The 12,391-nt window shown below is 33.6% G+C and overlaps 1 protein-coding gene across 2 annotated transcripts; it reads right to left on the bottom strand.

The window, feature by feature from the left end:
• Positions 1 to 7,178: 7,178 nt before the first annotated feature.
• On the bottom strand, positions 7,179 to 12,083 carry LOC120150362 (afadin- and alpha-actinin-binding protein-like). 2 transcript variants are annotated; one of them, XM_039163054.1, is made up of 16 exons: positions 11,971 to 12,083; positions 11,853 to 11,881; positions 11,651 to 11,762; positions 11,456 to 11,553; positions 10,481 to 10,577; positions 10,256 to 10,345; positions 10,106 to 10,168; positions 9,951 to 10,025; positions 9,801 to 9,866; positions 9,649 to 9,726; positions 8,580 to 8,690; positions 8,419 to 8,496; positions 8,201 to 8,320; positions 7,829 to 7,872; positions 7,707 to 7,734; positions 7,179 to 7,449 (listed from the first exon to the last, which is right to left on the bottom strand). In XM_039163054.1, the coding sequence occupies exons 1-16, from the start codon at positions 12,001 to 12,003 to the stop codon at positions 7,441 to 7,443; spliced, it is 1,131 nt and encodes a 376-aa protein (XP_039018985.1). In that variant the 5' UTR covers positions 12,004 to 12,083; the 3' UTR covers positions 7,179 to 7,440. The 2 variants fall into 2 exon arrangements, with proteins under 2 accessions (XP_039018985.1, XP_039018984.1); XM_039163053.1 differs by lacking the exon at positions 7,707 to 7,734.
• Positions 12,084 to 12,391: the final 308 nt, after the last annotated feature.

Raw genomic sequence — 12,391 nt, 5'->3', positions numbered from 1 at the left:
CATTGCAAAGCCAATTTCTTGAAAAACTTCGGTTTCAAATTCAAAGTCATTTAGTCGGGTAGCCAACAAAAATATTTGATTAAGAACCAACGGGCTAGTAGGGTAATAAACACCGGATAAAAAAGTTGTTGCATTTTTAAAAACCTCAAGCAAATCGGTTATTTTGGCTATAGTTTCCCAACTCGAATCCGGATAAATGTTTGGGACATGACCCCTCTCGAAAAGCCGATCGTGAAATGTTTGCAATGTTTCCCTTTGCCTTAAGGCAGTATGCATCATCATCCAAGTTGAGTTCCAACGAGTTGGACAATCCAAATTAGGACCCAAAGCTTTTTTATTAACGGACTTACAAAATCGTTTATAATCATTTAGTCTTTTGTTGTTGTTACAAAGAACCGATTTTATCATTGTTTTAAATTCTAATCTAATCGGCTCAATAACCTCCAAACCGGCTTGCACGGATAAATTAATTATGTGTGCAACGCAACGGGTATGAAAAAACGCACCGTCTAAAATTGGTGAAAGTAATATTTTCAATCTTGGAACCGCGTTTGTATTATTCAATGCATTATCAAAGGATATAGAAAAAACTTTATTTTCTAATTTATAAAGACAAATTACCCTTTTTAAAAGTGTAAATAAATTAGCACCGGTATGCGGCTCACCGAATAATTCAAACGCGATTGTTCTTTTCATCATTTGCCAATTATCTTGATCTAACCAATGTGACGTAACGGCTAAAAAAGAATTTCCGGTATTATGAGGGGAACTCCAAACGTCACATGTAAGCGACACACCATAACGGTATTCTTGGAATCCTAAAATCATTTTTTCCCTCGCCGTACGCCACATTTTTATAGCATCTCTTCTAAGGGTAGTACGACTTACTTGAGTATAACGTGGTTGCATTAGTTGTTGAATTGTTGTCGTGAAATCTTCATCATCAAAGTGGTCGAACGGCAATGCTTTTGTAATCACGAACTTTGTAAACGCTTATCGTAATTTTTCGTTGTCGTAAACAAAAACACCACCTTGCGGTGTAAGATTCAATTGACTAGGATCCGATCTTGAGCGAAGTGCCTTGCATGATTTTTTTCAAATGGTTCTTCAACGTTGTGTTTCCTTCCGATGCAAGAAACTTTAGACAAAGTTTACAACGCGCCTTCCTCGAGCCATTTGACATCTCACATAAATCGTAGTGATCCCAAATGTCTTTGTTTCGAGTGTGTTCGATCACTCTCACGACTTCAAGGTTTCCCCCGACGGAAGATTCAGCCGTGTTACTCATGATGAACAAAAAATTACAAAAATAAGATTTGAGAGATGTTTTAAGTGTTGTGTAATAAGATTTGAGAAATTTGTAATCAACCAAATACATCCCCAACCTATTTATGCATGTTTAGGGTGGTAAAATGGTAATTTTTTAAAGAAAAAACGGTCAAAAACGGTCACAAAATCCCCCCCAACGGCTATATTAACGGCTAGTTTTTTAAACCCATACCGATTTTTTTTTCCGGATAAAAATCGGTTTTTTAACCGGTTTTTTTCAAACCGGTTTTTTATCCGGTAAAAAATCGGTCTAGGTTTTTTTTCTCTAAACTGGTTAAAATAACCGGTTTAAAAAAATCCGATCCGGTTAAAAAAAAACCGGTTTTTCCCAAATCCGGTTTCGGATATTTTTTTTCGCAAAATCGGATATTCGGATTTTTTGTGCACCCCTACCCTTAGGTATCCATTTGTGTAGGATATCCTTATCTGTAGTAGTAATAATTTCTTTAGGAACCCATATACTTCTAACGATTTTTCCATTAGAGGTTCTTCGAGGACCTCTATGATTGTAATTTCTAAAACTTTTTCTAACAAAGATGGTTTTTGAATTTTCTCCTTTTTCAAAACTTTTTGATCAAACTTTATCAAAAGAAGCTTTAAGATCATCAATTTCCTTTTGATGATCATCATTGACCTTTGAAAGTAAATTATACAAATCAGAAATTTTCTTTTCAAACTCTTCTAGTTTGATTTGCACATTTTTTATTTTACTTTCAAGATCATTGTTGGTCTTGGATATGAGATTATTTTTATTTTTCAATTTTGAAATATCATGTTTATATTTTAAAAATAATTTCTCATAATCCGAAGTCAACCCAGTATATTCCTCTGATAACTCATCATAAGATAAATCATCTAAATCAAATGAGTTAGAGGTTACCTTAGAATCTTCCCCGAATGCCATCAAGCACAAGTTTGCTACTTCTCGTTCCTCTTCATCGGAACCTTCTTCATCGCTCCATATAACCACATGAGCCTTGTGCTTATTCTTTGATTGACCATTTCTCTTCAATTGGGCAATCATATTTGACATGCCATGGCTTTTTGCATTCATAGCAAATGATAGGGTCCTTCTCTTTTAGTTCATTTTTGAAGCCTTCATTTTGTTTGAATTTTTCTTCCTCGGTAAGGTCTCATCATTTTTCTGAACCGTTTGGCAAACAATTTCATTTCCTCGTCATCGTCATCTTCATCCGAATCACTCTCATCTTTTATGTATTTGAGAGTAACTCCAATGTTTTTCTTCTTCTCCTTCTCCTTTGGTGTCTCGTCAATCTTATCGAGGTCCACCTCATCTTCAAGAATCATTTCATGAGTGAGGAGGGAACCGATTAGCTCTTCAAGAGTTAAGGACTTTAGGTTTTTAGCCTCGATGATTGTCGTCTTCTTTGATTGCCACGATTTTGGAAGTGAGTAAACTAACTTCCTTACAAGCTTCTCGTTTGAAATGATCTCTCCATATGATTTGAGACCATTGACAATCGTTGAAAATCTATCTATCATAGCTTTGATATCTTCATTTGGTTTCATCCTGAAATTTTCATAGATATGTGTTAGAAGACTAATTTTAGATTCTTTTACCTCGTCGGTGCCTTCATGAGTGACTTGTAGTTTATCCCATATTTCTTTGGCAGTTGTACAAGATGAAACTCTTCCATATTCATCTGGTCCAAGAGCACAAAATATGATATGGATGGCTTTGGAGTTGAGCTGAAATATTCTTGTCTCTCCTTCACTCCATAATCTTGGATGAGTGAGAGACTTGATATATCTGTCTTCTACAACATTCCATGCTCTCATGTCACTTGCTTGAATGAAATACATCATCATATTCTTCCAATAGGCATAGTTAGCTCCATTGAAGAAAGGAGGCTTGTTGACGGGCATCGAATCGAGACCGGAGTCGAAGTTTGAAGTAGAGGCCATTGATGACTTGATTATCGATGTAACTCTTCCCGAATCGACTCAAGAGGCGATTAAACCTTCAAATGAGTGTGGCTCTGGTACCAATTGTTGAGTTAATCGATTGATGGAATCGGCCAAGAGGGGGTGAATTGACAATTAAAATTTTGGTGGAAGCTTTTGCAGAAAATTGAAAAGATTTGCACAGCGATTTAGAGTGGTTCGACTTTCTCAACCAAAGTCTACGTCCACTACCTTAACTATCCACACTAAGAATTTTCCAACAAATTCACTAATTTGTTCTTTCTTTTGAGGCCAAAGAGATAACCTTATAACTTCCTCAAGAATATACCCCAATTCTTGAGAACACTCTTTCTCAAAGAGAAGATTACAAATTTGCAAACTTACAAGGAAATCCTCACAAGGTAGATTGTTTGCACAATTCTAAAAAAAAAGAACACTAAAAATGAATACAATTGAGTACAAGTAGTGTTCTTGAAAGCAAAATGAATATTGAATGAAAAATAAGCTTGAAATGCTCAAACTTGAGGTTTGATGCTTTCTCTTTGATTATCTCTTAATTCTTGATTCTTGTTGTTTCTTCTTGTTGATCAATGGCTTCTAAGCTTGTTTAAATACTCCTTCAATTGATTCTGAAAGTTGGGGATGATTAGTGGAGTCAATATAGTCGTTTAAGTGTGAAAACAATTAATAAAACAGTTGGAAGCGTCTGGTGCATCGATGCATAGGGTTGGTGCATTGAGTGCATTGATGCATAGAGTGCATTCGATGTTTCAAACAAGCTAGAGTGCATTGATCCATGGTCTGTGCATCGATGCATAAAATGCATTCGATGTTTTTCATAAAACCCTGAGTGCATCGATGCATAGATTGGTGCATCGGTACACTCCTTTGAAAAATTGATTTTAGGCTCATTTTTTGTTCGAATACTTTGTGAAAATTGTTTCAAAAATATATAAAGTATAAAACACAATTTTACACATTTAGTAAGGTTTGAAATTGATCTTGAAAGACTTGGAGTAATAATTTGATATTTGATTAATTGAATCGAATATACTTATAAAAATCTTTGTAAATTCTCAAAACTTATTTATATTTAGTTTGATATATCGAAACATCAAAATGTTTTCAACACTCTTGGATCTGGAGAGGAATTGTCAATAATTTCATGAAAAATGATTCCGTTGGAGGTTGTCTTATATCCCATGCAAAGTTACAAGTTGGTAATGATAAATCTATCTCTTTTGAAATGATATTTGGATTGGGGATTTTACATTGAAATTTCTTTTTCCTAGGATTTATGCCCTTTCATCTAATAAGTGGGGTAATGTGGCTGACTTTGGAAGCTTTGATTCGAATGGATGGGAGTGGAACATTAAAACTAGGAGGAATTTATGCGATTGGGAAGTGGTACAGTTAGTGGTTTATTGGATAGGCTTAATAACATTAAATTAATTGATTCAATGGATGATTTTCTATTGTGGAATGGAATGGGTGATGGATTGTTTTCAGTTAAAGCTTGTAGGATGTCACTTTCTTCTCTTAATGACGATCTATTTTTGTGAAAGAAATGGATTTGGTTGGGTTTAGTTCCTCCAAGAGTTGAGACATTCCTTTGGCAAGTCTCTCATCAAAAAATAGCTGTGAGAGTGGAGTTGAAGAAAATAGGGTTTCCCATAGGTGAAGACAGTCTCTGCCCTCTCTGCAATCAGTTTGATGAAACAATTCAATATCTATTCATTTCCTGCTCTGTTTCGTGGGAACTTTGGAACAAATTAATAGGCTTCTGGGGTCTTGCCTTAGCTCTGCCTCCTGATCCTTCCTCCATTCTCAGCTCGTGGTCAGATTTGAGGGCTAATATCTTTATATGAAAGTTTATTCCGGGAGCAGTTTTTTGGTCAATATAGAAGATAATGAATGACATTGTCTTGAAAAAGAAAAGTTGGACATATTCTCCTTGTTTTTCATTGTTCGATTCAGGTTAGCGAAATGGTTTCTAGTAAAGTATCCTCTAGTCCCTATTCAGGTGGATTTGTTAATTAGAGACCCTTCCTTGGCAGACAAAATTAATGATTTTAAGGCTTAGAACAGGCATGTGCTTTGCTGGAGTCATCCTCCAGTTGATTTCTTTAAGATGAATGTGTATGGGTTATTAGTAGTGTTGGGATGATAGGTGGAATAAGGGGTATTCTTAGAGATTGGAAATTTTCTATTATTATTTCTTTTTCAGAAAATGTTGGTCCTAACCCTCCCCCTCTAGTAGAATTGAAAGTCATAAAAAAAAGTATCGACATCTTTATCTATTCAGAATGGGTATTGAAGGATATGCCGATTATTAAAAGTGATTGCAAGTCAGCAGTGGATTGGATTAAAGTTCCTTCTTCGGTTCCTATTTTTCTTACAAATCTAGTTAAGGAAATTGTGTCTATTGTTTCAGATAAAGAGATTACTCTAAGGTTGATACTTAGATGTTGTAATTGCAAGGCTGATAAGCTAGCAAATGAGGAGATTGGGTGATTGTAACCTTTGTATTTAGTTGTTTTGTGTGTTTTAGAGAACAGATGTAATAGGAGTTTGTTCAAGTCTTATGTAATCGATTTATTAATAATATATTGAGGTATTCTTTTCCTCCTTCCGCTAGGCGGTTCTTGCCTTAGGGTAAAGGACTACTATGAGGGAGGTTTTCAATGAGACTTCTTATTTCTATAAAAAAAAACACTAAACGAATGAACACAAACACAATACTAAAAATCTAAACAAACACGAATCGAATATAGACACTTCAAAAATAATCAAACAGATACGAACATAGCATTATTCGTTCAAATTCAGTTTATTTATTCTCCTATTTTAATCATTAAAATTTCAAAAATTAATTTAATTAATTTACTTCAAACATATTCTTGTTTTAATCATTCTACCATTAAAGAATAAAATGTACGATGATATAATTTATTTAATTATTATATGACTTGTTTTACTAATATTTATATAGTATGAAATTTAAACTAGAAAAAATGTATAATGTCAAAACTAACCCCCAATATTTACTAAAATTATCATTTTGACTCATTTTCTTCTTTTAGCATTTTGACCCAATATTTCATTCTAAGGCAAAATAACCCTTAACTTTTGACTGAATAATTAATTTGACTCTTATTCTTTTTTCTGGAGCATTTTAACCTTCAACATTTCATTTCAGGATAAAATGTCATATTTTGAAATGTTGACCATTTTTTAACTAACGATTTTCATCCACATAAATACATTTTTACCCTAAAATGAAATATTGTGAGCTAAAATATTTTACAAAAAGAATAGAGACCAAAATGACTATTTTAATCAATGTTGGGAGCTAATTTTAATATTATGCATAAAAAATAAAAATAAAATCTCTAAACCCTAATCCCAATATGCAAACTCTCACCTTCTAAAAACTCAAATCCTTACCAACCTTACTCTTACCATCCCAAAACCTTTAAAAGCTCACCGATTTCACTCTCACAATCTCAAACCCAAAAACCTCACCCCTCAACCCTAACAATTTTTTTCATGTATAACCACATATATCCGATCTATTAATTAACTAATCCGGATCGGGTACTACAAAGGCGATGACAACCCTCCCAATCCAATTTGCTCCAAGATTCAAACCCCTGATCTTACTTAAAGGATCTAGTGTTTCATCACACTAGACCAACTGATTGTTGATAACAATTTAAAACCATATCCCAAACCATCTTTCACAACTACCCTACCACCCTTAACATGTCTCATTCTTCCATAGTTGTCTTTCTTTGCTTTTCAAAATTAACATAGTTTCCAATGTCATGATCGGACTATAATAGAAACAAAAAGAAATTTAAATTACAGCAAAATCTAAAACGAAACACATAAATTTAAAGCTAAGCTCAACAAACTCTCAATACACAATAGGCAGTATTCTTCTGCTTAAAGCTAGCATGTGATACAACTAGATAATGAATTCCCGGTAAGCATACAATTTACAAGTGACGATTCCTAAAATCTAATTACTTTAGCATTACAGAATTCAGAATAAATCCTTAATTTAGTTACAGCAATCTGAATACACTTACTAGCTAGCTTACTGCCACACACTTTTCCGAATGAACCAACATCGGTTGATCTTAATCCGAAAATGCAGACATCGACCTTAGGCTTCCTATTTTATACCCCCTGAAAATCAAGGCAATCGGAATTACAGAAAACTACAAACAGCATGAATCCTGATACAAAAGAACGTGAAATTTAGTCGAGCAGATATTCCTATCTCCTTTATTATTAATCTCTGACACTTCTCAAGGAAAAACTTCTCATAAAAAGAACAATAAATGACAAAGTTGGAATTCATATTTTATTCAAAGCTTTAACCATAAAACAAGGAAAAAGTTTACTCGAGGTGACTCGATAATTCAGATGTCAATCTAGCATACCTCAGCCGGTGATGGAATAACGGATTCCCTGTTCAGATTTAAATGGAAATCTTAGCTCTTCCATCATTACATGAACAATTAAAAGAAAATTTTATTCCACAAGACAACAAGAAGATTACTACCTCGGTCTGTCTGCCTTAGCAAGATGTTTGGACATAATGGATGCCTGCAATAAGACCCGTGTCATATTTATATCTTAACAATTATGACAAAAGAAGTGAATAACTATGTATACATGTTAAATTAAACATTATATATATATATATATATATATATTATATATATAAGAAGAATTATTTCAATGAATTAAAAGGACCGAAAAAATTGCTTAACTGAGATCCTTACAAATTCTATCACAAGTTTACTTAGATATGTAGGATAAGAAATGCAGAATGCTTGATTGTTAACCTAGGAAGATATGATCACATTATGCATCTAATACGCAATATAACTCGTTAACAGACTGCGTTTTCTGATTGGCAAAACATGGCTACCTGTTCCTGGATTATGCTCCTCGCTTCAACAAGTTGAGCTTCAAGCTCAAGCTCCCTCTCTGTTGCTTCAGAAGTGACTTCTGCACCTTTTTGTGCATCCTGTAATTGAACCATTCTCTCCTTGAAAATAAAAGAATGAAAAAGAATTGTCAACACGACAATCTTACTAGAGTCGATAATGTCGATAATTGTGTAACCCAATTTAACAGAGAGAATACTTTTACAGAAGCCATCTTGGTGCGAAGACTTTCTTCTATTTGATCCCTAGCCATGTGAAAAGGAAGATCAAAGACATCCTGTAAACAATAACCTAAACAGCTTAGAAGCAGTACTTAATGCACTGGTAATCAGCAGCAATTTTGCATCATTTAAGTCATACCGTCCGCCCACCCAATGGAGATTGCGATGGATCATTTTCATGTCTATCACTAACAGGCAGAGATTGCTTCGGCATCCCATTAGGAGCATTAAAGAAATCACGCATATCTACCTGTAACCAAAGCTTCTGTCAGAACTCATGGGTACAAACTATATGCGGAAAACTGAATACCGAGTGCCAGAAACAAGAAACATTTAAAGGTTAATTCCTCTACCTAAGTACACCCCCTTATGAAATTGCTATGATCCTTACAAGAATAATGATGTTCCAGCGAAATGATAATTAAGACAGTAGCAGTAACATGCTTTATGTTTTAAGAAAATATAATACCCAACTCCTATATGAGTGACTACAGAAGCCATACTAGGTCAAGGCTTGCCAATAAAATAGCATCACCAAACTCTGGGTAGAGTTGTACGACCAGCATAGAATATCGCCAATATATTCAAAAGGGCAGCACTCATTATTAAAACCAACACTCTCATGTTTCTTTCATTCTTTTATGTTTCTTATGCTTCATACTTCCTAATCATCCATGTCCTTTCTAGATGCATCACATTAGTCCTCCCGGAGGTAATCTTATTTCATAAATTAATCTTCCATTCAAAGAGCCTCAAAAAATGACAATGAGCTCAACGCTTTCACCAAAAACAGGAAAGAGGAGAAAGAAATTCTGCCAGTAAGCTGACAGCAGCATCAAACTACTATGGTAACAAAGAACATATTTGCATAATTGCATTGTTAATCTTAAACAGGTGTTAGCAGCTGTATAGGGAAAATATGCTGCAGTGAGACATCAACAATGATTTCACATCATTTGCAATCAATGAAGCAAAAAAAAAAAAGTGAATTCAATTTCATATAATAAGCTATGAATCAAACCTTAAACAAATTTAATCTTTCCATGCTACAAAAGAAAAAAAAATGTTATATTAGCGCACATGGAGGAAAATGGTTACTTTCCCGTATAATCCCACTTTTCTGTGCAGTCAAATCTGATTAACTGAATGCAATAAGGATAAAATAGAACAACCATGACAATGGGGGGTTGAATGTATTGAGCATATACCTGCATTGATCGCAGTAACGCTCTTAAATCAGCATTTTCTGCCTTCAATTCTTGATTTTTTGCCTCATAAGCATCCACCTGGTCGATGAAAAATTGTTAAACATAATCTAATGGATACCATAAGAGCCATAATCAACAATCACCCTACATACAATCTTTTTATAGAAATCATTGTCTGCCTTCTTCCCATTCCAAGTCCCACGTTGCCGCCCTTCTTTCTGTTTGCAAGTATAATAAAATTCGTTAAAGCATTAAACTTAGATTCACTTAAGAGGTACAATTGGCACCAGCACAATTAATACCTGAAGTAAATTCATTATTTCCATTCCTGATCTTGATTCCTTCTTTTTTTCCATTAAGACTTGGTTCAGTCTCTCCTGCAATAGAAAAGATTAGTATATTTTCGCTTATGTTTATTATTTTCTCTAAAATGAGCAATAACTAAATAAGATACTACCTGCAACTTTATGTACTCCTTTTCCTTTTTCTTCATTTCATGTACCTGTTGAGTTCTCACTTGCTTTTGTAGTATCAACTAAAAACAATAAGAGTCGATTCCATATTGTAAAAAAAACAGAACGCTCCAAAGAAGTGGAATATGCCTAACCTGATTACCAATCACCATCCTCTGAAATTCATCTCGTTCTTGCTGTAGCTTCTCAATCTGTGCCTTAAAAGCTGCTGAAGTTTTGGCATCCTAAATCATACAGCACTATCATAAATTACTAAATTCAAATATGAATTAAAACTAACTCAATTTGGCATCTTAAATCTTAAAGCATTACTATAAATAAAAAGTAATAAATAAGGATACAAATGAAAAGTTTCAAACTGTTCTAGTAATTGTTGCTATCTCTCTATCTTTCACTTGCAATTGTGCCTCAAGCCTCTCAACTTTTGCCTCCAATCTTGAGATATCTGATAATAATCTACATGAAAAGGGAAAACAATGAATAAAAATCTAATGCTATATTAGGGAACATGTACTTGAAAGTTCAGAATTGGATTTCTTGACTATATAAATTGTGAAAATGAAATGCATACATTATTACATTATATATATAAATTAGTTAAGATTCAATACGGTTATATTTTTTAAATGTATAAAAAACATGAATTTCATATTCACACAGACACACGCAGAGGTAGTTCAAATTCACTCCTGATAAACATCTAAGAAATCCGTACATTTAGACAAAAAAATGAAATAATCACGTATGTTATATTTACAGGTATTTCATCACATAACTTGTACTACTTTGAAATCGAAATTTATCTTTTCAAATCCAATTCCCAAATGCAACCTAAAAGAAATCATTAAATTCAGTACAGACACACGCAGAGGTAGTTCAAATTCACTCCTGATAAACATCTAAGAAATCCGTACATTTAGACAAAAAAATGAAATAATCACGTATGTTATATTTACAGGTATTTCATCACATAACTTATACTACTTTGAAATCGAAATTTATCTTTTCAAATCCAATTCCCAAATGCAACCTAAAAGAAATCATTAAATTCAGTACAGACAAAACAAAACCAGCACATAAATCTCAAAGTAAATAAAGACATACGAAAGTTTATAAAGAATATCACAGTTTCCATAAAAGAAAAAAAGAAATAGGATCAAGGGGGAGAAAATGCACCAATCTAAATCTCAAAATCAAGACACCAAAATGTATAAGATTCCAGTTCATAAAAAGAAGTGAAGTATCATAAATAAAAGGCAAGCAACTGAGAGGTCGAAAATAAATTACCAAATTCCAAATATTGGAAAGTCAATTGCAATTAAAAAAAAAATTACCGTTGCCTTTGCTCATTAGCAGACTGTCTAAAATCAATGTCGCGCTGCCTCTGCTGCAGTAATGAATATATACAATTGCAAGTCCTCGCGACCGAAACCTATCAATCACATAAAAATAAAACGAAATCCTTAACTTTTGATCATTATTTTTCAAAAAAAAAATGTAAATTTAGGAAAAGAGAAAGAGTAACTCACTGGATCATCGGCAAAGAGATCGAGAGAAGTGGGAAAGCCAAAAGTAACGAGTGTCTGGTTCAAGTATTTTGTACAGTGGTCCAAGTTTTCAGCATCCGCAAATGTATACTCTCTGAAAACAACAGCACAGAAAACACATTATTAGTAAAACAAAAAGAAATTTTGTAAAAAGGGAGAAGTTTTGGTAGAAACATGAACTGACCCGATAGGGAAGGCGGATTGAGAAGGCGGCTGTGAGAAAAAAGAAAAAGAAAACAGTTTAAGCTACAAACGAAAAAGAAAGGGGAAATCGAGAGAACAGAAGAGATATATATCCTTACAGCTGCACCAAAGTCTACATCAGTTGCTGGCATTGCGAGAAAATGGTAGCCCTTTGTCTGAGGAAGAGATAGATCTAAAATATGGAATCAGCGGTGCACAATTTTGAAAATTGAATCACTTCAAAACTGGATTTCCTGCTTTCTTTTTATCTTTTTCGGGTAAAAGACGGAATAAATAATGTTTACTAGACCCGGGTGACCCGATCCGGCTCCAATATGAACAAAGATCTTTACTTTTTCGTACCGGTTCAGTCCGATTCAAATATATGTAAAATAATTTAATGTATTTTTTTTGTAAAATTAATTATATTAATGTATAACTAATAAAAAATAATTATAAAAATATTAATATAAAACCATACTTTTTAGTTCTATTGCTCACACATAATTCAAAAAGTCTAAAAGCTAAATTGGTTAAGTT

This window comes from Hibiscus syriacus, unplaced genomic scaffold, assembly GCF_006381635.1.
Source record: "Hibiscus syriacus cultivar Baekdansim isolate YM2019G1 unplaced genomic scaffold, ASM638163v2 tig00111022_pilon, whole genome shotgun sequence".
NCBI lineage: Eukaryota > Viridiplantae > Streptophyta > Magnoliopsida > Malvales > Malvaceae > Hibiscus > Hibiscus syriacus.
The sequence above is the reverse complement of the archived record's forward strand: the minus strand, read 5'-3'. Positions and strand labels throughout refer to the sequence as shown.